The following is a 26029-nucleotide window of genomic DNA, read 5'->3' on the forward strand; positions in this document are numbered from 1 at the left end:
TGGGTGTAAAAAGGTTGGAGACCACTGATCTAGAGGAAGTTGGTCTTTACCAAACAATAGAAAGTTAAACTGGAAACTATAAATAGTAACTAGCCAATGGCTCGGGCAACTATACGACAAAAAAAATTGACAATAGTTAGTGGTCTCTTTAGAGTAGCAGCCTATCATGCTGCCCAATATTGCCTCATTCTTTCTTGGACTCCCTTATCTTTCTATATCAGTAGTTCCCAAACTTTTCTGCATCCCTTTTTGATTTTTGAGAAACCCTCAAGCCCCCCCTTCCCCCCCCAAAAAAAATAGCAGCAAAACTTGAGGAAAAGAAAAAAAAAGGAACTGACCATAGCAGCAAAATTCGATTGGGGGGCCTGGGTCGCCTCTTGCTCCCCCTGGAATTCCTTCACGCCTCTCCCCCCCCCCCCCCCCAAGTTTGGGAACCCATATATTAAAAAAAATTCCTTCGGGATGAGAGGGTGATGTAATCACATCGCTGTGTCACCCTGGCTGGCCCACAGCCTCTGCAGCGTCAGAAGGGGTACTGGTGTCCATGGCTCAGTGTTCCCCCCGACCCCTTCTTGGGAAGCACCCTGGGTTCCCCGCTTCTACTTCCGGGTCTGGGACCATATGCTCAGCAACCCAGCAAACAATCATAGAATCATAGGACTGGAAGAGACCTCAGGAAGTCATCAAGTCCAGCTCCCTGTCCAAGGCAGGACCAACCCCAACTAAGTCATCCCAGCCAGGGCTTTGTCAAGCCAGGACTTAAAAACCTCTACAGGTGAAGATTCCACCACCTGCCTAGGTAACCCATTCCAGTGCTTTTCCACCCTCCTAGTGAAACAGTTTTTTCTAATATCCAACCTAGACCTCCCCCACTGTAACTTGAGACCACTGCTCCTTGTTCTGCCATCCATTACTATGGAGAACAGCCTCTCTTCATCCTCTTTGGAGCCCCTCCTTCAGGAAGTTGAAGGATGCTATCAAATCCCTCTCACTCTTCTCTTCTGCAGACTAAATAAGCCCTAATCCCTGAACCTCTCTTCATAGGTCAAGAGCTCCAGACCCCTAATCCTTTTGGTTGCCCTCCACTAGACCCTCTCCAATGCAAAAAAAAAAAAAAAATGCATTAGTATTTATGTAGCAGTAAGATTCTACTGTGATGAAATACACAGAAAAGTCCATGAGAAAATTAACAACTCGTGCCAGAGAAGGATTTCAACCGTGTACAGTAAATAAGATGTGATGCCATACAAAGAACAATGAAGAAACCAAAATTTTAACAGCTGTTCATTAAGTCAGCACCACTGATTCTATGCACTGAATAAGGCAAGGGTCCTGTGGGAAAAAAAAATGATGTGACCATATAAATAAAGATTATCAGAATGCACAGGGGTCGACAAATTATGGAAAACTCTACTCGTCAGACAAAAAAGGGACTCGTCACCCTCCCCCACAAAAAGTGTTTTTTAATGGCATAAATTCCTAATAAGAATAAGAACAGTAATTACTAATAAGTTATTAATAAATATCACCCAAGTTATTAACAAAATACCTTATAAACCTCTATCTTTTCTCTCTGCTGCCATATCTCCTCCCCTTGCTCCATCAAATCCCCTGGTGCCTGCTGCCCCCCAACTCCTCATCCTCTGCTGTCCTGACTTTTGCCCTTCTCACTGCACTCAGCGTTCCTGAGACCTGCCCCCCTCCGCCAGCCCTTCTCTCCGCCCTGTGCCCACTCCTCCAGTAGCCCCACTCTGATCATGTGAGCTACCCCTCCTCATCCCCTCTACTAAAACCTCCCTCTACACACCTGCCCTGCCTCTCTCCTCTGGTGCTGGTCCCTCCCCTGCAGGTGTCTGCCCTTCTGCTTCACCCCCAGAATCCCTTGGCACCTGCACCCTCCTGGTGCCTCCCCCTTCTCTCACTGCCCCTGCCCCCTTGGCTCTCTTTTTCCCTGATACCCACCCCTACACCACCCTCTGCCCCCGTTCCCCTCATGCCCATGTGCCCTCACAGATGCCTTGCTCCATCCCTGCCTTCCTCATGCCCACCCCTTCTTTCAAGCCTTCGCCCAGTACCTCCCCCTCCTCCTTTAGCCCCCAGTGCCCTTACCCTCTCGTCTCGCAGCATCACCCTGTCCCCCCTCCCACTGACACCTCCCCTCCTGCCCCTTTTCCTCATTGTCTGAACTTGCCCCCCCCCCCGGGATTTGTCTCTCCTGCACCCGTCGCCTTCCCCTTTCTTCTTCTTCTCTTGACCTCCTTCCCTCAGCACAAGCCCCTTCACCATATTTTTCCCCCTCTCCTCTCCTCCCCTCCCCTCCCCACAGCCCAGCCCCTTCCCTTCCCCAAGGGCCAGCTCTAGGTTTTTTGCAGCCCCAAGCAAAACATTTTTTGCCTCACCCCTTTGTTGTTGTTGTTTTTTTTTTTTTACACACACATTTGCATTTTGCAGTGGGTTTTTTTTTTTTGTTTTCTTTTTTGTCCCAGCATTTTAGCCCTATAAATAACAAATAGCATTTTCATTCATTTTTTTCCATAAAGGAAAAGGCGCTTGAAGTGAACTCCTCCTTTCACTCACTGCTGGGTCACAGCAGCCTTTTCCCTGCCATGTCCAGCCCCTCCCTATGGGCAAGCACCCTTCACTCCCGACCCACAGGGGGAGCAGGGTGCAGGGACAGCACAGAAGCAGAGGGGTGCAGGGAACAGTGGGAGAGTACGGGGGTTGCCCGGGGAACGGGAGGCACAGAGCCAGAGGGATGCAGGGATCGGAGATAGCAGGATGCAGTGGAGGCACGGGGAATGGGACACAGGGAATGGGAGGGGCAGAGGGATCGGGGTCTAGGGGCAGTGCGGGGAACGGGCAACACAGAGCTGGGGGGGACAGGTATTGGGGGGAGCAGAGTGTGGGGGTGTGGTGGAGGCACAGAGAATGGGACGCGGAGAACAGGAGAAGCAGAGGGAATCAGGGTCTAGGGGCAGTGCAGGGAATGGGCAGGACAGAGCTAGGGGGGGACAAGGATTAGGGGAGCAGGGTGCGGGGTGTAAGGGCGGCGCAGAGCCAAAGGGTCGCAGGGAAGAGGGAGAGCAGGGGGTCCGGAGTGCAGGGGAGGCGTGGGGAACGGGTGGCGCAGAGACAAAGGGGGGCTGGGGCCATGGCAGGACTGGAGCCGGCGGGGTGGGCCCTGACTGTGCCGCGTGCCGCAACCAGCTCCCAGGGAGATGTGGCCAGAGACGAGCTGCTGCGGCCCTTTAAAATCAGCGGGGCCAGGTCACGCCAGCGTTCTGGCGTCCAGCCCCGCCTGCTTGTGCCGGAGCTGCACGAAGGCAGCCCGGAGGGAAGAATCGCCACACTTCCCCCTTCCCAGCGGCGCTGTGCTCCTCCACCGGCCGGCCGATCGGATGGGGCCGCGCCGCCCGTAGCGCAGGCTTTGGCCAGCCCATCACAACAGCCCACCAGGCCAGTCCGCCCCTGCACTCGTCAGCTGGAAAAATCTACCCGTCACGGGTGAGCAGGTGAGTGCATTTGTCGAGCCCTGATAATGCATATGCATAAAAATGCTAGATTAAGACTGCACATACAACCTTCATTCTGGTATATCCTAACCTTGGTGTTTGACTTAGTTTATGTGTGTGTAACGACTATAACATGGTCTGATAAGAGGCTACACTCTTCTTGCAAAGAATGAAAGCATCTAATTGTCCATCACTGCTATCTGGTCATTTAGAAGCAAACTTACATTTAACAGTCAAGTTCTGGATTTAATTTGCAAATGAAAGATACTTCTTTAGTAGAGCCACATTTCACTAGCTTTCCATAACTCCCCCCGCTCTAATGTTCTGTCGGACTTGAGTCCAGACGAGCTAATCCTCCTAACTCCCTTTTCAAATTCTCTAAAATACTTTTAAAATGTCCTCACATTCGTATTTTCTAGGGAGGTGAGTGGGAAGATTGTTTCATCTTTTCAAGGAAATCTTCAGGTCCCAAGATAGAACTATTGCTAGAGCATCACTGTCCCTACTTGCCCTCAGACTGCAGCTCAGCTGATCTAAAAGAAGCAATGTTTGATACCTGTCCCCTTCCACTCACCCCCGACTCTGCAGGGTTTTAGAAGAATGCCCAAATTGCAGAGGAGTAAGGAAAACATCAGAGAAACCCAATGAAATTTTGGAGTTGGGGTGGTTATATCACTCTGCAGCCTTCACTAAGAGGAGAAGACATTTCCCAGATGATAGATAGGTCAAGTTACCAACAAGCTTCTAGAGTCCTCCCCTCAGCAACTATATACTGCTCCTCTGCAACATGGTTAAAGAAAGCTCTCGTTCTAAACACTCCTGATCCAGGGACTGTTCACTCCAATTATTTCTTCCTTTATGGATCAAGCCTGAAATCCCAGTCAATGCAGAATCATTAGAAATCTTTGACATCCACCCCAAGGCAAGGAGAAGTTAATGGAAAATAACTATGTTAAGAAAAAAGGACCCTAAATGGAAACAAAATCTCTCAAAGATTCTGGGATTGGGTAAAATAACAAAATGCTTCAATTCCAAATAGCAATTAGTTTTTGATTTAGAGGAGGAATAAAATTCTCATCTGGCAGCCATAAAATAAAAAAATAAATAAAAAGACAACTTGGTTGCCAAGCCATCCTTCTCAGACTTGTCAACTGTCTACAGCCAGAATACATGAGATGATGAAAACAAAAATGTTTACAAATGGCAGAAAGCCCCTTCAAGCCAAAGCTGAAAAATTTCCAGTGATAAGCTGCTCCCTTCATCTCTATTTGATCACATGCTTTAGAGCAGTGGTCTCCAACATTTCTACACCTAAGATCACTTTTTAAATGACAGACCAAGCCAAGATCTACCACCCCGCCCCTTCCTTGAAGCCCCACCCTCTCTATACTCCTCCTCTCCACATCACTTGCTATCCCCAATCCTTATACTGCTGCTTTTTTTCATCAATTCTTCTGTAGGAAGAGGTTTTTCCAACATTTGGCCTGTCTAGACTGGACCAAATGTCAGAAGAACCCCTTCTTTTGGAAGTTCCCTTATGCCTCATGGAAAGAGGAATATAGGGGTGACCGAAACAGCATGTTTGATCTTCCACTAAAAAAAGCGGAAGAACAAACGCATCCCTGGATACAGAAGAGTGTTTCTGGGATATAATCCTGAAAAACTCCTGCAGTCTAGCCGTATCCTCTCTGGTTTCAGACAGGATGTGTAGGCTTTGGGCTGGGAATGAGGGATTTGGGTGTGGGAAGGGGTGACAGGTGCAAGCTCTGGGAGGAAATCTGGATGCAAGAGGAGGTGGAGAAGGGGACGCTGGCTCAGGGAGGGGGCTCCAGGCCAAGCAGCGTTGGGGTACTAGGCAAGCTACAGGCTTGTGGATGTGAGGGTGCAAAAATTTGGGTTGGGGTATGTGAGGGGCTCAGGGTAAGGGGTTCCAGTATATGACAGATCTAGGGTCTGGGGGAGTGCAGGAGTGGTTGTAGCCAGATGGGGGTTTGGCCCTAATTGGGGGTTTGTTGGCCAGGCTTCGTTTTTAAATAAAATACTATGTCAAACAAAAAAAGTTTCTGCATTGTCTTTATTTATGAGAAGGGTAGGGAACCTGTTTTGAGTCAGGGGTCACTGACCCACAGAAAAATTAGTTGGGAGCAGTGGACATGTTACTTTGGAAGGGTGCTAGTGAGTGTGAGTGCTGGGGCAAGGAACAAGGTGCCAGTGGGGGCAGGGTTCTGCAGCTGGGGGCAGGGGAGAGGGAGCAGGATGCCAGGAGGACAGGTTTCTGTAGCAAGGGGCAGAGCGCCAGCAGGGGGCAGGTTTCTGCAGTGGAGGTCAGGGTGCTGGGGGTGGCGACAGGTTTCTTCAGCAGGGGCAGGGTGCTGGGGGGGCAGGTTTCTGCAGAGGGGGGACAGGATTCTGCACCGGAGGGCAGGGGAACAGGTTTCTGCAGTAGGGGGCAGGGTGCCAGGGGGGCAGTTTCTGCAGCAGGGGGGACAGAGTTCTGTGGCTGGGGGCAGGGGAGAGGGAACAGGTGTGCAGGAGGGCAGGGACAAGGTTCTGAGTCAGGGGAGAGGGAATAAAGTTCGGGGGCAGGGTGCCAATGGGGGCAGGGAGTCCTCTACACCAGCCTCAGAGGGAACCCCCCCCCCCCCCCCCGGTGGAGCAGGGAAGCCTCCGTTGAGCGCTTCCTCCGGGGCCAACCCCCCCATCTCCTGTGGAGGAAGGAAGCCCCATCACATGCCTCTGCCAGACCTGACCCCCCTTCCCCCGGCGCGGAGCAGGGAAGCTTCCGTTGCACACCCCCTCCGGGCCTGACTCCCCCCTCCCGCAGAGAAGGGAAGTCCCAGCACACGCTTCTGGGGACTTACCCGGTAAGTTCCCAGAACTCCAGGAAGCTGGGGCAAGGAAGCAGCTAGCCATTTCTGAAACCCCCAGAAGTGACACGCAGTTGTCAGACTTCTGTCCACCCTGCAGGAAGCTGCCACTACCTCCACTGTTGCTCAAGGTAGGTGGTGGGGCTTCTTGGGGGTGGAGGAAAATGGGGGGTCCAGAATGCCACGGCTTTGGAGAGCGTTAGCAGATAAACTGCTTTTACATCACTCAGATGGACTGAGGCGGCAGACAGAAATAGGTGTCCCAGAGAAAGATCCCAATTAAACTGAAGAAGGAATACTGTGTTCCTACCCATCCTGTCTTTGAGGATGATGATCAAGGCTGCATGTGAGTGCCCAAATAAAGCCAAGCATTTACATAGATTCATAACTTCAACATTCTACCAAGGGACCAAAAACACTGTTATTTCACCCAACGATGTATTTATAGTTCTACTGAACAAGGACTCTAATGCCTGAAAAGAAAGAGTTCCTCCTCAGGGAGCCCACTGACAAAAATGGAACTCTCCTGAAGTAGGAACATCAATATGGCAGCCTTTGCACTCAGCTTCAACTTTGTGTTTTACTTGGACCATCCTAATCTGAGCTAACTGCGACAACTGAAGGCAAAACATCACCAAGTCATCAAATCTACCCTAAGCAATTTTTTTGTGCACCCTCTTCAAGACTGAAGCTTTCCTCGACTTGCTACATTTGTCTGCCTGCTCCATGGCCCCAATATGATGACTCAATGACAACTATGGTTCCAGAAAGCTGACTCATGCTAGGCCACTCATGACATCCACAAAGTATTCAGGATGAAGAGGAGAGCATAAGGGGAAGTAGCTTGCTTACCATGTACACAAAATCATGGCCCAAGCCAAAAAAGGAAGAAAACCACAGTCCATCTAGCCAAGTACAACTACTAGTTTTCCAGAGGCCAAAAACTTATCAGGCAAAGCAAAAAGGTCTTGCCTCAATCAGGGAGGTAAGAAATTCCAGGCAGGACCAATCTGAAAATACAGCTTCAGACATTCTCTACCACAGGCCACTCACCTCCAAGGAAGTTATCTGATCTGTGGAAAAGAGCCGTTGGCTTTAGAGATTTTACCCCATGAAAAATTTTCCTTTCTGGAACCTGGGGTTAACTGACTCATAGGATGCTGGGTCTTTGGATGAATATGCACTTTCCAAAATGCCTTTAAGACAACTCCCAGCAACTTCTTGATGGGGCACATGATAAAGAGGCAACTGATTTAGAATCATGTGAATGCCTGCTGAAGACTGTATAAAAATGCTATTAGCTCAGTCCAAGGTAGATGAGAGTTTAGGTAAGCCTCTCAGGCAGGTTCCTTCCTGCAGATCCAACAGGTGGCCAAAAGGAAGGGGTGTGTGCACTCTCTTACCAGACACTGGAACCTTTTGTTAATAGTGAAGACAGCCCTGAAGAAAGTAGCATGGTACAAATGATTGTTGGGATGTTTATTCTATTTTCCATGACTGGTGAGCTTGCCCACTGACTTACACAGACAAAACGAGAAAAAACCATAAGATAATTTCCGACTCATCAATACTGAGATAACAGAGCCTTGTCCCATCAAAATAAAACATTCATTAGGGTTCCACAGAAGAATGGAGATGTGGAGATCATCTTATATCACTGGTCATTCAACCATTTCACCGCAAAACCAAATTTACAGATGGAGATCCTAAAATCACTATCCTATTGAAGAATCCCCCAATGCATGTTACTGACGTGCTTGTTGGAGTTCTCTTTTCCCATTCCAGTCTGAGAAGTTACAGGAGATTTTTATATTTCTGTTTATAAGGAAAACCTCTTCAAGAGTCTCCCAGTTGGTTTCAATTTCCAGTTCTCTTTGAGAAGATACTGGCTATGCTAGCAGCTTCATGACCTCATCAGACCCTCATCACTGTCTAAGGCTACCCAAGACCTGTCAGCATGGAGAATAGCTTTCTGATTAAACAGGGCAAAAAAGCCATCTTTACCCTCTCAGCTGCTTCAGCATATGAATGTCATTCTAGATACCCAGAGAAATAAGATTTTCACTCAGAGAAGAGGCAACTATCACTGATTCAAAGGGCCTATCTATACTCACCTGTCATCTCTTTGGATCATAACTCAACTCTTATATCTGCAGCTACTTCCATGAAAATTACACTGCCTTCTTGGTCACATGAGCTCTGGGCAGTGTTGCTTGTAAGTTGTGTGCTTATACAGCCACTTGGGATTAGCAGCACCCCCACATGTAAGGTGATTCAAATGCCACCTGGCTGATTAGCAGCACACCCACAAGTAGGGTTTGGTTCTACTCATGGTGTGCTTTCACACAGGTCTCAGTACACATAATTTATTTTGCACATGGATGAAAAAATCTGCATATGGATGAAAAAGGTTAGAGGGAACAGTTTTATCATATCACTATGAGAAACTAGTTATGTCCTGGTCTGCATCACTTCAAAAATTAAGTTCAAATGAGTGACTAGTATCATGTCATTCCTATCCCTCCACATGAGCTTGCTTGACCAGCAGTAAACTAAAGACTTAAAAAACGAGAAAACTAACTTCCAACATTCAAGTCATTACAATGAAATTAGACAATTTCCTAGTAACATTCTGTGTTTTAACAGCCTAAAAATTATAGTGTTTGGATATCTTACCAATCCAGGCCATTGAACTTGTTTGATCTTTGATCCCTGAGACTGGCTAGGGTCCTTTCTTTTTGCCCAGACCAGCTGGTACTCCACCAAGAAGGCTGCAAAATCTTCATAAACTTTAACCCACTCTCGTTTTTCCCATTCAAGGTCATCAAATTCCACATATACCTGGGGAAATTAGATAACAAAAGACAAAATATATATTATTTTATATATCAATATAAATTGCATTTTGTACAGTATAATAGTAAAATTAACTATACACATTTCAGTATATTATCTGAAATACCTGCTCAATCTCAATTAAGGTGAGAAGATTTAACCGGTAAGTCTCACCTTTAACGGGTTAACTGGTGGGGCTGAAGCAGCTAGATACAGTGTATGAGAAGGAATTTGAACAGTGTGCAAGAAATACTGATGGGAAATTTGCCATTTATGGGTGGAGCAACATATACAATGATTCAGTAATAAATGGCTGGGTGATACCAGAAGATGGGGTTGCATATCAGGAACAATAGATATATTGGGAAATAACCACACTTGCTGAATATTTAAAGGAAGTGGCAGTGAAAGCTCTAATAAACTGTGAGCAAAAATTAAATGGTCACGTGTGCAGTTTTGTCACAGATAACGCTGCAAAAGTGGCAAAGACTTAGAAGAGGAAAAGGGTGCTCCTAAATAACATATGGGTGCAGTGCTCATTTAATAAGTCTTCTATTCAAAGACTTAAGTATGTCTTCTCAAGGAATAAAAATAAATGTTAAAGTTACAAAATATTTCCATAACCATCATTTTGATTCAGCTTCACTGAAGAGAGCAGAAGGATCCACACTTAGTGTCCCTCAAAATGTTCAATGGAATTTTGTGGTTGATTGTTTTGAACAATTTATTAAGAATTGGCCTGTTCTCATAAAATCATGTGAAGAAAACAATGATTAAATAAATGGAAGCATCTCATCCAAAGTATCTAACATTGGATTAAAAAGTAACGTAAAGGATATGCTCATGATACTGCAACCTACTATCCACAGCCTTAAACAATCTTCAAGAAATTGCTGCTGCATTGCTGCGACTGCTGACATTTGGAGGGCACTTCAAGAGACAATGACAAAAGAAATGCCTCACCAGAAACTTCAAATGCAGGCAATAAGACAGCAAATGGATCAAGCACTAACTCCACTGTGGTTTTTTGTCAACATTCTCAACTCTAGATATAAAGATAAATGCCTAACTTCTGAAGATGATTCTACCATGGCAAAATACAAAATCATTCCTCAGTTACGCCAGCTATAATAAATTTCAGGGCTGCAATGAAACATTATAATCAGTATGTTTATTGACGATGTTTTGAACAGTCACTCGCCTGAACTGGTGGAAATTTTTAGCCAGGCACCTTGAAAAAGAGTTCCTTCAAGGTGCTAATAACCCAAGTTTTCACAGCAGTAGCTTCCTCTGCAGGCACACAGAATATTTTCATTATTTAGTACTATTCACTCAAAGCTAAGAAATCAACTGAGAGTTGAAAATACAGGGCAACTTGTACTTGTTTCAGCGTCTGAATCAAAATGGCAGTGGGAATGGGAAAGATGAGAGCCATTTGTATGGTGTTCTTAAAACTTCTACATTTAGTGTTCTGAGAACTTGTCAGTTAAAATTTGAAAATTAAAAAAAAAAAATTAAGGATAGCCAGAAAAACCTCAGGAGACTGCTACAATTGCAAATGTGAAACATATCTTATTTTATTAAATTAAATCTTAAATCTTAAATCTTGCAGATATAAGTGCTATTGTGCTTGTGTGATTTAGTTCTTAAATCAGCTCAACACAGATGATGAATATTATGTACTATTCCCTAATAATATTATGTACTATTCCCTAATAAAAGCAAGTTATCTAAAAATATTTCACCACGTATATTCTTTTAGATGTTGTCAAATACTGTATTGAGCTATAAATTAACATGTTTTAGTTATCAGATTTGTATCACTATTTAAGAAATAAGTCAAGTAGTATCAGGGGGAAACTTGATTTAAATCAACGATTTAAAATTACCTTTATTTGAACCTATCCACCCTGAACCACCGACTTTAATACTTATTTTCTGGAGAACGAGGCAAATGAACTCTTATGAGACTATGTATGTGTATCTGTAAGGATTTAAGTGTAAATTCAATTTAATAAACAGAACACGTGTACAGTGGAGATGCAGAGTCATCAGGGAGATATTTGTGATCCCTGATTCTTCACTGCTTGTCCTTAGAACAACTCAGATTTACAAAGGATGAGCTCTAAAAATAGAGTACAATTAGGTTTGGCAGAAATTGACTCTCCTATGATCCAACCTAGCCACATTCCTGACCCACTATACACAAAACTGCTTCTACCATATGGGCTACGTCTACACTGGCCCCTAATTCCGGAGAAGTCATGCAAAGCAGGTAAGTCAGAATAGGGAAATCCGCGGAGGATTTAAATATCCCCCGCGGATTTAAATAAACATGTCCGCCGCTTTTTTTCCGGCTTGAGGAAAAGCCGGAAAAAAGCGTCTAGACTGGCGCGATCCTCCGGAATAAAGCCCTTTTCCGGAGGATCTCTTAGTCCTACTTTCAAGTAGGAAAAGGGCTTTATTCCGGAGGATCGCGCCAGTCTAGACGCTTTTCCCCAAGCTGGAAAAAAAGCGGCGGACATGTTTATTTAAATCCGCGGGGGATATTTAAATTTCCACTTTTTAGGAGTTTTCATAAACAATGATTAAGTCTCATTAGTCTGTAATCATCAAAACATGTTGGTTTGCAGCTGTATACTGTTCTTGCATTGAATGTGGTACTGTTAACCACAAGAATGCACTATATCAATACACAATCATTTCCAAATGTATATAGCTTAACATATATTTATTTTGATTTTTTTACGTATATTAAGAATTGCATCATTGACAATCTGTTTACTAAATGATTAATTTATTGCATGGTTTATGTCAATCTTTATTTAAATAAAAACTGGGATTTATTTAAAAATGCATAAATTTAAATTAATTGTTATTAGTGAAACTTATGCTGGATACATAAGAAAAAATAAATTTATTTAAAAAAGATGCTTTACATTTAAAACTAACGTTATTTTAAAAAAGGGAGTATCTGTTAATATAAGAGTTTTAAATGTAAAGCATGTTTTAATAAATTTATTTTTTCTTATGTATCCAGCATAAGTTTCACTAATAACAATTAATTTGACTGAGTATTAACAAGGGAAAGACCAAGACAATGAAGATCAACCAGTCCAACAACACCACTACCACACTGGGAGGGGATGACCTGGAAGATGTGGAGCAGTTCATATACTTGGGGAGTATTATGGGCAAAGAGAGAGGAACAGACAAGGATATCAATGCTAGGATAGGGAAAGCAACAGCTGCATTCATGACTCTCCGTCCCATATGGAGTTCACAAATAATATCTGCGAAGACGAAACTGCAAATCCAACACAAATCTGAAGAGTGTGCTCTTGTATGGATGTGAGACCTGGTATACTAAAAAGTCTTCAAATCACAAGCTACAGACATTAACAAACAGATACCTGAGGTACATCCTTCACATCAAGTGGCAAGACTGTCAGAAATGAGGAGCTGTGGAAAAGAGCAGGACAAGAACCACTTGACGTTCAAATCAAGAGAAGGAAGAGGGAATGGGTAGGCCACATTCTCAGAAAACCATCATCCAGCATAGTCCGTCAAGCTCTCACATGGAGTCTGCAAGGAAAACGCTAAAGAGGAAGACCTCGGACAACATGGAGAATATCTACTGAGAATGAAGGACAACAACTGGGATACTCCCGGAGTCAGCTAGAAGTTGTCTCTCAAGTCAGAGTGAAGTAGAGGAGACTTGTAGATGACCTATGCTCCAGTCAGAGTACAGGGGTTTAAGTAGTAGTAGTAGTAGTATCTGTTAATGAACTGAAGCATTTCTAGTCACAATTTCCATCAAGATTTCAGAACTAGTCAACATCATCCTCTCAAACTTATTTTTCAGTCAAAAACTAGAAAAAAAATGTTTTCCTGATTTCTTAATTTCCCATTGGTATCTTAACAACTACACTAGAATATTTTCTTAATTTAATTTTATTCTCTCTGTACTTGCACTGGTTCTGGTTCCAGTTTCTTAGCTATTAATTGCCACTATTTGGTAGGCTGATTTTCTTCAAAATTTTGTCAGAAAACATATACTACTCAGAAATTTTAAATTAAATTCAAATAATTTTAGTAGATTTAGTCCATTTAGGCCTTAATACTAATCAGAATTTCAAATTTATTTTCAATTTATGTATGTATTTCTTTAAAAAGAGGAAAGGTATTAGATATGAGTACCCCAACATTTTAAAAAAGAATCCATTTTTAAATTTTAAAAATAGATCATCTATCGTACATGCTGATCAACCATGTTCAAAACAGCCATACACCATCCTCCTCAAGTCCACACAAAAGCAACACAGCAACCCAAAAACCAACTCAATAAAACCTGCAGCCAAACTGGGATCCCTAAGGAATGCCCAGGCTCAAAATTCTCAAATGTTGACACAAGAACACCAATGAATATAAGCTGTCCACGGACAAGTTTAGACTCTAAATTAGACAAAGTTTTCTAACCATCAAAGGAGTGAAGTTCTGGAACAGCCTTCCCATGGGAGCTTGATACATTTTCCATAGAATCATAGTGTTAGAAGGGACCACAAGTATCATATAGTATAACCCCCCAGGATGGAGGATGTATTTGAAATTTAACAATACTGCCCTATTACGTCCTAGTGATAGAAATGTAGCCGTGTTAGTCTGGGGTAGCTGAAGCAAAATGCAGGACAATGTAGCACTTTAAAACCATCTTGTTAGTCTTTAAAGTGCTACATCATCCTGCATTTTGCTTCTATTACGTCCTGTGAGTTTTTTAAAATTAAACTGAACTGAGAAGTAATTTGAAGTGCCTGTTTCACTCCAGCTTGATGATCTCTGGTATGGTTTCCTCGTTTTTTTTTTTTTTATGAAGATTATGGCTTTTTTATCATTCTAAAAATTCAGCTCTCTCCCAGACTGAGAATATAACAGGTTCAAAAACAATAAGGGAGAGACTCATACCTCAGAATAATTGCTTCAGCATGGCAAACAATAGCCTTTGAATTTTCTTTAAAGAAACACAGTGTAAACTAGGCACATGCTGATTCTTTTTGCACCCTGGAATTTAAATATAACATCTAAGTTGGCTGCTTTATTTTGCATTCATGAAAACTTTGAGTTTAAAGGGCTTCAGGGTGCCTCCCCGCTCTAACCCAATGCCCCTTCTCTCCCCTAGAGCCAGGCACCCTCAGCCCCCTGCTCTAACCCAATCCCCTTCCTTTCTCCCAGAGCCAGGCACCTCAGCCCCCCCTCTAACCCAATGGCCTCCCCCAGAGCCAGGCACCCCCAGCTCCCCACTTAAACCCAATGCCCTCTCCTCCCTCAACCCCCTCCCCTTCCTTCCCCCAAAGCCAGGCACCCCCAGCTCTAACCCAATGCCTGGGTCTCCCTCCAGGCACTGGGGCACATGTGCAGAGCAGTCGGTCATGGGTAGGTCCTGGGGTGCGTGCAAAGAGCAGTTGGCCGTGAGCAGGCGCCGGGATGCGTGCACAGAGTGGCTGGCTGAGAGCAGTCCAAGCACGTGGCTCAGAACTAGCAAGAGTCACATTTCTTTAAGCAAAGAAAGAGCCACATGTGGCTCGAGAGCTGTGGATTGGCCACCCTGCTCCTCTCTGAGCCAGGGATCACCTGTGTGGCACTGCCGTTTTGAAACCCCAAGGTGGCGTTTCAAAGAAGCAGCTGACACACAGCTTATCCGCAGCTCAGCTGTATGACGCTGCCCCTTCGAAACTCCTGCTCCTCTCTGAGACGGGGATCAGTTGTGCGGTGGCTGCCCCTTGGAAACACCTCCTTCACGTTTCAAAGCAGTAGCGCTGTGGAGCCCGGGGTCAGCTGGGGAAGTGCTGCACAGAACCTGGGATCAGCTGGGGAGTCCCCCCACTGATCCCAGGCTCCATGGCTTTGAAATGCACAAGAGCCCCCGCCCTCCGGGGACTCTTGTACATTTCAAAGCCCCAGTGGGTGCTCTTATATATTTCAAAGGAGGCATGAGGAAGTGCCTATGGACTGGTTGAGTAGTCAATGGAAATTCCATCAACTACTCAACTAGTCAATTAAGCACAATTTAATATCCTCAGCACTACCTAGAGCAGTTCTATTACATCCCATAACTTGCATGCTATGCCTCTGTAATGCAACCTAAAATTGCATTTGCTTTTTTAGCAACAGCATTGCATTGGTGACTCAAATTGAGATATTAATCCATCACCACTCCCAGATCCTGTTCAGCAGTGCTGCTGCCAAGCCAGTTATCCCCCTTTCCATATTTTTGCATTTGGATTTTCTTCCCTATAATATTTTACATTTCCCTTCCTTGAATTTCATTTTGTTGCATATAACTCAGTTCTCCAATTTATCAAGATCCCTCTGAATTTTAGCTCTATCCTCCCCAATGTTAGTAACTCCCTCCTCCCAGCTTTGTGTCATCTGTAAATTTGTTCAGTATACTTTCCATTCCTATAATCTAGATCATTTATAAAGATGTTAAACAACACTGACCTCAGAACAGATTCCCACGGAATCTTACTCGATACTTCCCCCTCCAATCTTACATCATTCCATACATGCACTCTGTGTTTGCAGTTATCTAACCAATTATCTAACAACTTAATGGTAGCTCTGCCATGGGTGCACTTTCTCCTGCTTTTTTATCAGAATGTCATTCTGGACTGTCTCAAAAGCCTCGCTAAAGTCAAGTTATATTATTTTTGAAGGGAACAGTATGAAAATGGCTGTGTGTCACTCTAGGTAGTTGTCTGCAACTGCTACAGGTTGGATCTCTCTGGTCCGGCATTCTCGAGACCTGCCTGGTCCAAAACGAGGAAGTTGACTACACCAGGGGACATCAATTCTGACCCCTCCTGTCCAGCTCTGCTCCTGGCCTGAGCTGCCGGCCCCCAGACTAACTGCTGCCACTTGCCCTCTTGTGGCTGTTGGCTCCAGCAGGATTGCTGCTGGTCCCAGCCTGATTCCCAACCAGGCCTTCTTCAGTCTGATTCGTGGCCACAGGGGCTCTCTTACCCAAGATTATCCATGGTCCCGGAGATGTTGCCGGACGACAGAGTCCTGGTTTTTAGAGGTTCAACTTGTATCAGCAAATACTTCCAACAGCCAGTAATGGGATACTAGATGGTAAGGGCTCTGAGTTTCTACAGGGAATTCTTACCCAGGTGTCTGGCTGATGGGTCATGCCCACATGCTGAGGACCACCATATCAAGGATCAGAAAGGAATATTTCCCTACTTCAGATTAGCAGAGACCCTGTGGGTAGTGAAGGATAGGGAGGGTTGCCGCTCTCTCTCTAGCATAGTGCATGGGTCACCTGTAGGTTTAAATTAATATAAATACTCGATTCTCTATAATGTGAAGTCATTAAATCATGATTTGAGGACTGCTCTAACACAGTCAGAGTCTATTACAGGAAAAAGGGGGTACCATTCTGTGTAAGGCTCTTTCAGTGGTAAAAGATCCTGAAAACCCGCAGGAAGTTACGCCCTGAGCCCTAGGAACTTGGTACAGTAAATTAACAGGGTTAACCTTGAGATGTAGGAATTAGGTAAAGGTGTATCCCCCTAGAGTGTGTGTGAGACAGAATTCTGTGCAGGTAACAGCAAGACTGTGCAAGACGTGGAAGCAAACAGATGAGTCTTGTTGAATGGAAGATCCTTAACCTTCATTTGTAACTCCTAAGAATGGCCAAGGCTTATAAACAGGACTATGGCAGTAATCATAGAATCATAGAATACTAGGACTGGAAGGGACCTCGAGAGGTCATCGAGTTCAGTCCCCTGCCCTCAGGGCAGAACCAGATAGTGTCTAGACCATCCCTGATAGACATTTATCTAACCTACTCTTTAATATCTCCACACATGCAGATTCCACAACCTCCCTGGGCAATTTATTCTAGTGTTTCACCACCCTGACAGTTAGGAACTTTTTCCTAATGTCCAACCTAAACCTCCCTTGCTGCAGTTTAAACCCATTGCTTCTTGTTCTATCCTCAGGGGCCAAGATGAACAAGTTTTCTCCCTCCTCCTTATGACACTCTTTTAGATACCTGAAAACTGCTATCATGTCCCCCCTCAATCTTCTCTTTTCTAAACTAAACAAGCCCAGTTCCTTCAGCCTTCCCTCATAGGTCATGTTCTCTAGACCTTTAATCATTCTCATTGCTCTTCTCTGGACCCTCTCCAATTTCTCCACATCTTTCTTGAAATGCGGTGCCCAGAACTGAACACATTACCCCAATTGAGGCCTAACCAGCACAAAGTAGAGCAGAATAATGACTTATTGTGTCTTGTTCACAACACACCTGTTAATGCATCCCAGAATCATGTTTGCTTTCTTTGCAACAGCAGCACACTACTGACTCATATTCAACTTGTGGTCCGCTATAATGCCTAGATCCCTTTCTGCCGTACTCCTTCCCAGTTGCTTCCCATTCTGTATGTATGAACCTGATTGTTCCATCCTAAGTGGAGCACTTTGCATTTGTCTTTATTAAATTTCATCCTATTTACCTCACACCATTTCTCCAATTTGTCTAGGTCATTTTGAATTATGACCCTATCCTCCATATTAGTCGCAACCCCTCCCAGCTTGGTATCATCTGCAAATTTAATAAGCGTACTTTCTATACCAATATCTAAATCGTTGACGAAGATATTGACCAGTCGGTCCCAAAACAGACCCCTGAGGAATCCCACTTATTATGCCTTTCCTGCAGGATTGTGAACCATTAATAACTACTCTCTGAGTACGGTTATCCAACCAGTTATGCACCCACCTTATAGTAGCCCCATCTAAGTTGTATTTACCTAGTTTATTCATAAGAATATCATGTAAGACCGTATCAAATGCCTTACTAAAGTCTAACTATGCCACATCCACCACTTCTCCCTTATCCACAAGACTCGTTATCCTATCAAAGAAAGCTATCAGATTGGCTTGACATGATTTATTCTTTACAAATCCATGCTGGCTGTTCCCTATCACCTTGCCACTTTCGAAGGCTGTGTCTACACTAGCCACTTATTCCGGAAAAGCAGTCGCTTTTCCAGAAAAACTTGCCACCTGTCTACACTGGCCACTTGCTTTTCTGGAAAAGCAATGACGATCTACTGTAAAATTGTCAGTGTTTTTCCAGAAAAACTATGCAGCTCCCGTTTGGGCAAAAGTCCTTTTCCGGAAAAACTGTTCCGGAAAAGGGCCAGTGTAGACAGCACAATAGTCTTTGCCGCAAAAAAGCTCCGATTGCGAAAATGACGATCGGGGCTTTTTTGCGGAAAAGCGCGTCTACATTGGCCACGGACACTTTTCCGGAAAAAGTGCTTTTCCAGAAAAGCATCCTGCCAATGTAGACGCACTTTTCCGGAAATACTTCTAGCAGAAAACTGTTCCGTTTAAGCATTTCCGGAAAAGGGTGCCAGTGTAGACGTAGCCCAAGTGTTTACAGATGATTTCCTTAATTACCTGCTCAATTATCTTCCCTGGCACAGAAGTTAAACTAACTGGTCTGTAGTTTCCTGGGTTGTTCTTATTTCTCTTTTTATAGTCGGGCACTATATTTGCCCTTTTCCAGTCTTCTGGAATCTCTCCTGTCTCCCATGATTTTCCAAAGATGATAGCTAGAGACTCAGATACCTCCTCTATCAGCTCCTTGAGTATTCTAGGATGCATTTCATCAGGCCCTGGTGACTTGCAGGCATCTAACATTTGTAGCTGATTTTTAACTTGGTAAAATAAAAAAAGAACTTCTAAAACTACCCCCTTCCCACTAGCATTAACTATGTTAGGCATTCTTACAGACTTCTCAGTGAAGACCGAAACAAAGAAGTCATTGAGCATCTCTGCCATTTCCAAGTTTCCTGTTACTGTTTCTCCCTCCTCACTGACCAGTGGGCCTACCCTCTCCTTGGTCTTCCTCTTGCTACTAATGTATTTATAAAAAGTCTTCTTGTTTCCCTTTATTCCCGTAGCTAATTTGAGCTCATTCTGTGCCTTTGCCTTTCTAATCTTGCCCCTGCATTCCTGTGCTGTTCGCCTATATTCATCCTTTGTAATTTGTCCTACTTTCCATTTTTTATATGACTCCTTTTTTATTTTTAGATCATGCAAGATCTCGTGGTTAAGCCAAGGTGGTCTTTTGCCATATTTTCTATCTTTCCGACACATCGGAATAGCTTGCTTTTGGGCCCTTAACAATGTCCCTTTGAAAAACTGCCAACTCTCCCCAGTTGTTTTTCCCCTCAGTCTTGATTCCCATGGGACCTTATCTATCAGCTCTCTGAGCTTACCAAAATCCACCTTCCTGAAATCCACTGTCTCTATTTTGCGGTTCTCCCTTCTACCCTTCCTTAGAATTGTGAACTCTATGATTTCATGATCACTTTCACCCAAGCTGCCTTCTACTTTCAAATTCTCAACCAGTTCCTCCCTATTTGTTAGGATCAAATCTAGAACAGCTTCCCCCCCGATAGCTTTTTCAACTTTCTGAAATAAAAAGTTGTCTCCAATGCAGTCCAAAAACTTATTGGATAGTCTGTGCCCCGCAGTGTTATTTTCCCAACATATATCTGGATCTTACTCTAGGTGGCTGCATCCGCCACATCTAAGGTGGCTTGGAAGGCTGTGCTTGAGATCTTCTGGCCCTCCTGTATTGTTGTTTGGAGCTGTGGGTATTTCTGCTCAAGAAGGTGTTCGAGGAGACCTTGGACCTTGGAGTAATTAATGTGATTAGTGTCAGCTAATAATGCAGAATAGTTAGCTACATGTCTGGAGAGTGGAGGAAGAGTAGACTTTCTATCCAAATAGATCAAAGCATTTATGATATTTATCATGAGGCTCAGAGCAGAACTGGCTCGATGAAGACAACTTTAGTGCTGGTCCAGAAATCTGGGCTGGCATCTGTACTGGTGGGGGCAGCCTGTTGGTGCGGGTTGACTTCGATACCGGGTCCTGAGATGGTGTGGTCGGTGCCATTGCGGAGATTATGTTTAGACTCCGAGTGCTTCTGTACCATCGGTGCACAGCTTGTCAGCAGTGCTGACTGCTTCAGCTCGGCACTGGGGACAAAGATCAGGTGAGCAAAACTCATCTTTTGAGAGCCTTTATCTATCAATGAAGAAGAGCACTTCTTGGAAGTAATAGAAGCTTTATCCTAAGAAGCACCTTGTCAGAAGTAGCAAGGTGCTCCTCTGAAGACTGGAGGGATCTTTCAAGCAATATCGTTTTTAGGCAGATTTCTCAATCGTGGCTAGCTCTAGTCATTAAGTTGAAGCAATATGGGTGCTTGAGTGAAACATGGCCCTCTCCAAGGCATTTGACACTTGGACAAATTGTTACCTGCACAAATTCCTTTAACCCTTCCACACTGAAGGGGCACACACCTTTACCCAGTTCCTAGGGCTCAAGGTGCAACCCTATTAATTTATACACCCATCCTTACCCAATTCCTAGGGCTCAGGGTGTAACCACCCATGGGTTGGCAGGATCTTTAGCCACTTGAAAGAGCCTCACACAGTAATATCCTTATACTCTATTGACAAATCCCAAACAATTGATAAGCAGTTTCTTGCCAGACATAATGGTGTGACTTAAGTTTTCTTTACCCATCTTGTGATCTGTTCCTTTATCTGGTGATAGTGGGGGAGCTATCAGGGCAAAGTCCCTCCTCACAACCTGGTGTGACACTTTATAATACAACTTAGATGGAACTGAGAGTATGTGACTCCAGGCCTTACAGTAATGGCTGCTACTCTTCAGTCTGGCTGCAGAAGGCGGCTTTGGTTCAGGCCTAGCACAGGCCTTCCAACATGGCTACAGAAAGGCCATACTGTTAAAATGTCCGTCAAAAGAGTATGCGGTCCTTACATGTGTGTCATCTTTTAAAGCCGGGTGAACAAGGCATGATAGCTGGTCAAAGGGTGGGTGAAAAGGGAAGGGGGGATCCAATAGGCAGGAAGGCCCCATACCAAAAATAATGTTGTTGTTCAGAAGCAAAGAGGAGGGTTTGTTGAACACCAGGTTGAAAAAGTATCAACGTTTCCTTCTATATTGTCATTTATGTATTTGAAAAGAAGGTGACCGCAGGAAGCTCTGTCTGCTGCAGAGGACAGCAGAGAAGGAACTGAGGAAGCCACGCAGTCAATGGGAACCAAAGGCAGAGTCAGGTACCAACTGCATGGCACATCAGAGCAATGCTGTGACAAGTCTCCAATCACCGACACGAAGATGCACCTGTCCCTGAGGCAGAACACCCACAGACACAGCACTCGAAGAAAATATGGTTCCATGCATTGAAATGGGACAGTCGGTTGGGGTAACTGGATCAGAACTGAGGGGATCAAGATATTGTCTTAAACTCTGAGGTGCCTGAATATTTACAGGCAGAATAAAACAGCACCAAGAAGGAGGTCAGCGGAGAGGGTTACACGTGAAGTGGGGTGGCCAGCTCTAGAGGAGAGAAGAGAAGTTGTGACAGCATGCCATCTAAGTGACTTTAACGTTCTCTTGGATTTAGAATGCTTGATTTCAAGGAGAATAAGGACATCACTAAGTGCTACAATAGCTTTTCCTTTTGCTACTCTTTGCTAAGATGGTACAACCTCAGACTTAGAAACACATTGGGAATTTTTCACAAGTCTGAACAAAACATTAGTTCTTTCAGAAATTTACAATGGAACATTGACTTGGTATAGCTTTGAAGCAATACTATGCAGAAGAAAAATGCTTTTTTTAACCATCTGAATTCAAATGAAATACAAAAAGTTCTCTCATATTGCCAAAAACTTAACTTTTTTTACATAGTTGTCATTCAACATTATACTATGCAGTAGTTGCTCTTTTCTGATCTGGTATTTCTGATTCCACATGAGATGCACGGCTGACCAATCAGTTTGTATGTCTAGTGTTCATAACTGTGAAGGTTCTAGTCTATTGTATGTACTCTCAGCTAATGGCAGCTTAACAAGTTTTTTCCCCACAAATTATAAGACCTATATAAAAAGAGCCAGAAACTTTAATTAGTAGCCCAGAAGGGAAAATAAGTGAAAATGCTTAATCAGCTCAGACATGGTCTGGGTCACAACACAAGGACATGATCTTTCAGAATATGATCTGAAGAAGTGGGTCTGCCCCACAAAAGTTCATCATCTAATAAACTATCCTGTTAGTCTTTAAAGTGCTACATATTTTTTTCCCCTTTTGTTTTACCAAGATCAGACTAACACGGCTACCTCTCTATTACTTTTCATAATGCAAGGACATTAAGGCTATGTCTAGACTACATCCCTCTTTCAAAAGAGGGATGTAAATTAGACATCAAAATTGCAAATGAAGCCGGGATTTGAATTTCCCACACTTCATTTGCATAATCACATCATGGCGGGTTTTTTCGAAAAACGCTATTTTGAAAGTGAAACCACAGCCTAAATGCGGTTCTTTCGAAAAGAAAAGCCTCTTTCGAAAGGTCCTGTCAAAAATGAGGTTTACAGGATCTTTCAAAAAAGGCTTTTCTTTTTGCATGAACTGCGTCTAGACTGCGGTTTCACTTTCGAAATAGTGCTTTTTGAAAAAACACCATGACGCAATTATGCAAATGAAGCGTTAGAAATTCAAATCCCGGCTTCATTTGCAATTTTGATATGTCTAATTTACATCCCTCTTTCAAAAGAGGGATGTAATTTAGACGTACGCTAAGTGCCTGACACACAAAGTTAACCAGATTTGATAGAAACACTGCTTCCACTTTTTTACTAGATTGCTCATCAAGCATAGACATCACCAGGGCTCAACAATTAGTGTAATCTGCTCACCTGTGGCAAGTAGATTACAAGCTGGCACAGCCGCGCAGCATGGTAAATGCATGCGCAGCATGGTCTGCACATGCGCAGTGTGCTGAACTGCGTAGCTGGCGAGTAGAGCTCGCCGCCGCTTGGTGAGCCCTGGACATCACAATAACTTTTGCACAAAGCTTGATGTGCTTTTCTGCAATTATATGTGCTTCTCTTCGATTATGATGCTTCTGTTGCGTTTGCATTGTCCGATATAACGATTTTCATCATTGAGAGTATATCAGTTGAATGTGTGTCAGGTTTTCACTTAAACTATTGACTTTGTGTTCAGAATGATTTGTTTCCAAATGCCTTCATAGTTTAGTAGATATCAGAAAACTATTGGAAAGTACTATTTTGCACACCACACACTGCATGTCGGGAGCATCTATATTTCTAATTCAAGTGAATCCAAAAGACAAATAACTAACCATAACTTGTGTTTCTTGTTGCCTGCTGATAATCAAGTAGATGAGTCGTTTCCTTTTCGACAGTTCACTTTCCAATTTCAGTCACAAAAGGCTATGATTGTCCTTTCCCCAACATTTTGCTCATTTCTTCTAGCCAAAGTCCAATTATTAGAAACTAAAGTTTCTTTTTTTAGCCATTTATCCATGCAGAATGTGTTTAGTAATAATAGTATGTGGTGATATATTATGAAACATTGGAAAAAAAATACAGCATGAAGAGCACTTGTATTGCAGTGGGCTTCAGGCCAAAAAAAAAAAAATCAAAAACTAAATATCTTCTTACATCTTTGATTTATAAAGAGCTATGCCAGATGGTTGAATCAGGCACATACAGTGGTTCTAAAACTTTTTGGCCTGTGGCCCACCCCACTCAACACAGACCTTTCCACGAACCTCCAGCCAACTATCTGTGATGACAAAATGGATGCAGGAAGGGAAGGGGTCTGGCCAGAAGGTTGGGTGCAGGAGTGGGGAGAAGGTGTTCTGGCCAAGAGTGGAGTGGGGGACAGGGTCTGGCATTTACCTGGCTTAGTGTGTCTCACCGCTTCCAAGCAACGCCCCCTGCTCCTCCCATGGTTCATGATTTCTGCCAATAGCAGCGGTGAGGAAGCCTCCGGGAGAGTGCTTTTCTGTGCTGCTGTTACCCCAGCCAGGGGTAGGGAAATAGCAGCACACAGAGATGCTTCTGTCCCCCACAAGCTAGATCTGACCTGCGAGGCTCACCCCTCCCAACTCCCATCCTCCCCCTGCAGCAGGAAGCCAACACTGGCACTCCAACCTCATGTCAGGGGCAGTGCTATAGTGCCAGTGTAGTCTTCCAGCTGCTGCAGGGGTGAGCCCCAATCCTATGATCCAACCAGCAAGATGTCAGTGGTCCGCAGACCACACTTTGAGAACCACTAATCTAATTTATGTTATCGTGCCTGCAGTTCACGTGCAACTTGCTACATGCTACTGCAGTGCCTTTACGTCAGCTGTAGGCTCAGGGTTTCACCCAGCTATGCGTGCCTTACTAATCTACAAGAGTTCTTTGAAGGAATCAACAAGCATGTGTACTAGGGGAATCTAATGGATATAGTGTACTTAGATTTCCAGAAAGCCTTTGACAAGGTCCCTCACCAAAGGCTCTTAAGTAAAGTTGGTTGCATGGGATAAGAGAAAAGGTCCTCACATGGACTGATAACTGGTTAACTATTCTAAAGTGGGTTTTGCCCACGAAAGCTCATACCACCATCTATAGGTTTTGTTAATTTTCAAGGTGCTACTAGACTATTCATTGTTTTTTTAAGTTTTTAACTGGTTAAAAGATAGGAAATGAAGGGTAGGAATAAATGGTCAGTTGTCAGGATCAAGATAGGTAACTAGTATTGTCCTGCAGGGGTTCGTACTAGGAACAATCCTATTCGAAATATTCATAGCTCATCTGGAGAAGGAAGTAAACAGTGAGGTGGCAAAAGTTGCAGATGACTCAACTTCTCAAGATAGGAGAAACTTAAACAACAAATGGTCTAGTAGCACTTTATAGACCAACAAAACATGTAGATGGTATCATGAGCTTTTCATGGACACAGCCCTCTTCTTCAGATGACCGGAGTTTTGAGTTTAGGATGTGCAGCAGCAGTCAAAACAAACAGATTGTTAGAAATCATCAAAAAAGGAATGAGAGAAGAAGACAGAATATCTTACTGCCTCTGTATAAATCCATGGAACGTCTGATCTTGAATGTGGTCACCTCATCTCAAAAAAGATACCTTAGCATTGGAAAAAGTTCAGAAAAGGGCAAAAAAAAACAATAGGGGTTTGGAATGAGTGCCATAAGACGAGAGATAAAAAAGACTGGAACTTTTCAGCTTAGAAAAGAGGAGACTAAGCGGGGATATGATAAAAGTCTATAAAATCGGGACAGTTATAGAAAAAGTGAACAAGGACAAGTTGTTTACTTGTTCCCATAAGAAAAGAATAGTTACTTACCTGTAACTGTTGTTCTTCGAGATGTGTTGCTCATGTCCATTCGAAGTAGGTGTGCACACCGCATGCACCGCGTCTTCCGGAGCGTTTTCTCTAGCGGTACCCATAGCGCTGGCAGGGCGCCCCCTGGAGTGGCGTCTCCATGGCGGGGCATAAGTACCCCTGCCGGCGCTGCTCCACCTCAGTTCCTTCTTGCCGGACACTCCAACGATGGGGAGGTAGGGCGGGAGTCAAATGGACATGAGCAACACATCTTGAAGAACAACAGTTACAGGTAAGTAACGGTTCTTTTCTTCGAGTGGTTGCTCATGTCCATTCGAAGTAGGTGACTTCCAAGCCAACCCCACATATGGAAGAGGGGTCGGAGCAGTCAGACAACAAGAGTTGCAAACGTTGAATAAACCCAACAAATTTATTCAACCAGGTAAACACAGAAAACAACTGTCAAGAACAGTGATAACTAACCATATTCACACCACAGAGTTGAGGACTGCAGAGCCCACCCCTGAGTCCTCCCTGGCCTGTTGTGCTAGCGCATAGTGTGC

General features: G+C 44.0%; 1 protein-coding gene across 4 annotated transcripts in view; it reads right to left on the bottom strand.

Moving 5' to 3' along the window:
• Positions 1-26029, bottom strand: part of JMJD1C (jumonji domain containing 1C) — a 375768-nt gene that overhangs the window by 217052 nt on the left and 132687 nt on the right. For all 4 annotated transcript variants that reach the window (XM_075934893.1, XM_075934894.1, XM_075934898.1 and 1 more), the window contains one exon: positions 9056-9220. In XM_075934893.1, the coding sequence (XP_075791008.1) occupies positions 9056-9220 (165 nt within the window). The remainder of the gene's footprint in view (positions 1-9055; positions 9221-26029) is intronic.

Source organism: Pelodiscus sinensis, chromosome 8 (genome assembly GCF_049634645.1).
Source record: "Pelodiscus sinensis isolate JC-2024 chromosome 8, ASM4963464v1, whole genome shotgun sequence".
In the NCBI taxonomy this organism is placed as follows: Eukaryota; Metazoa; Chordata; order Testudines; family Trionychidae; genus Pelodiscus; species Pelodiscus sinensis.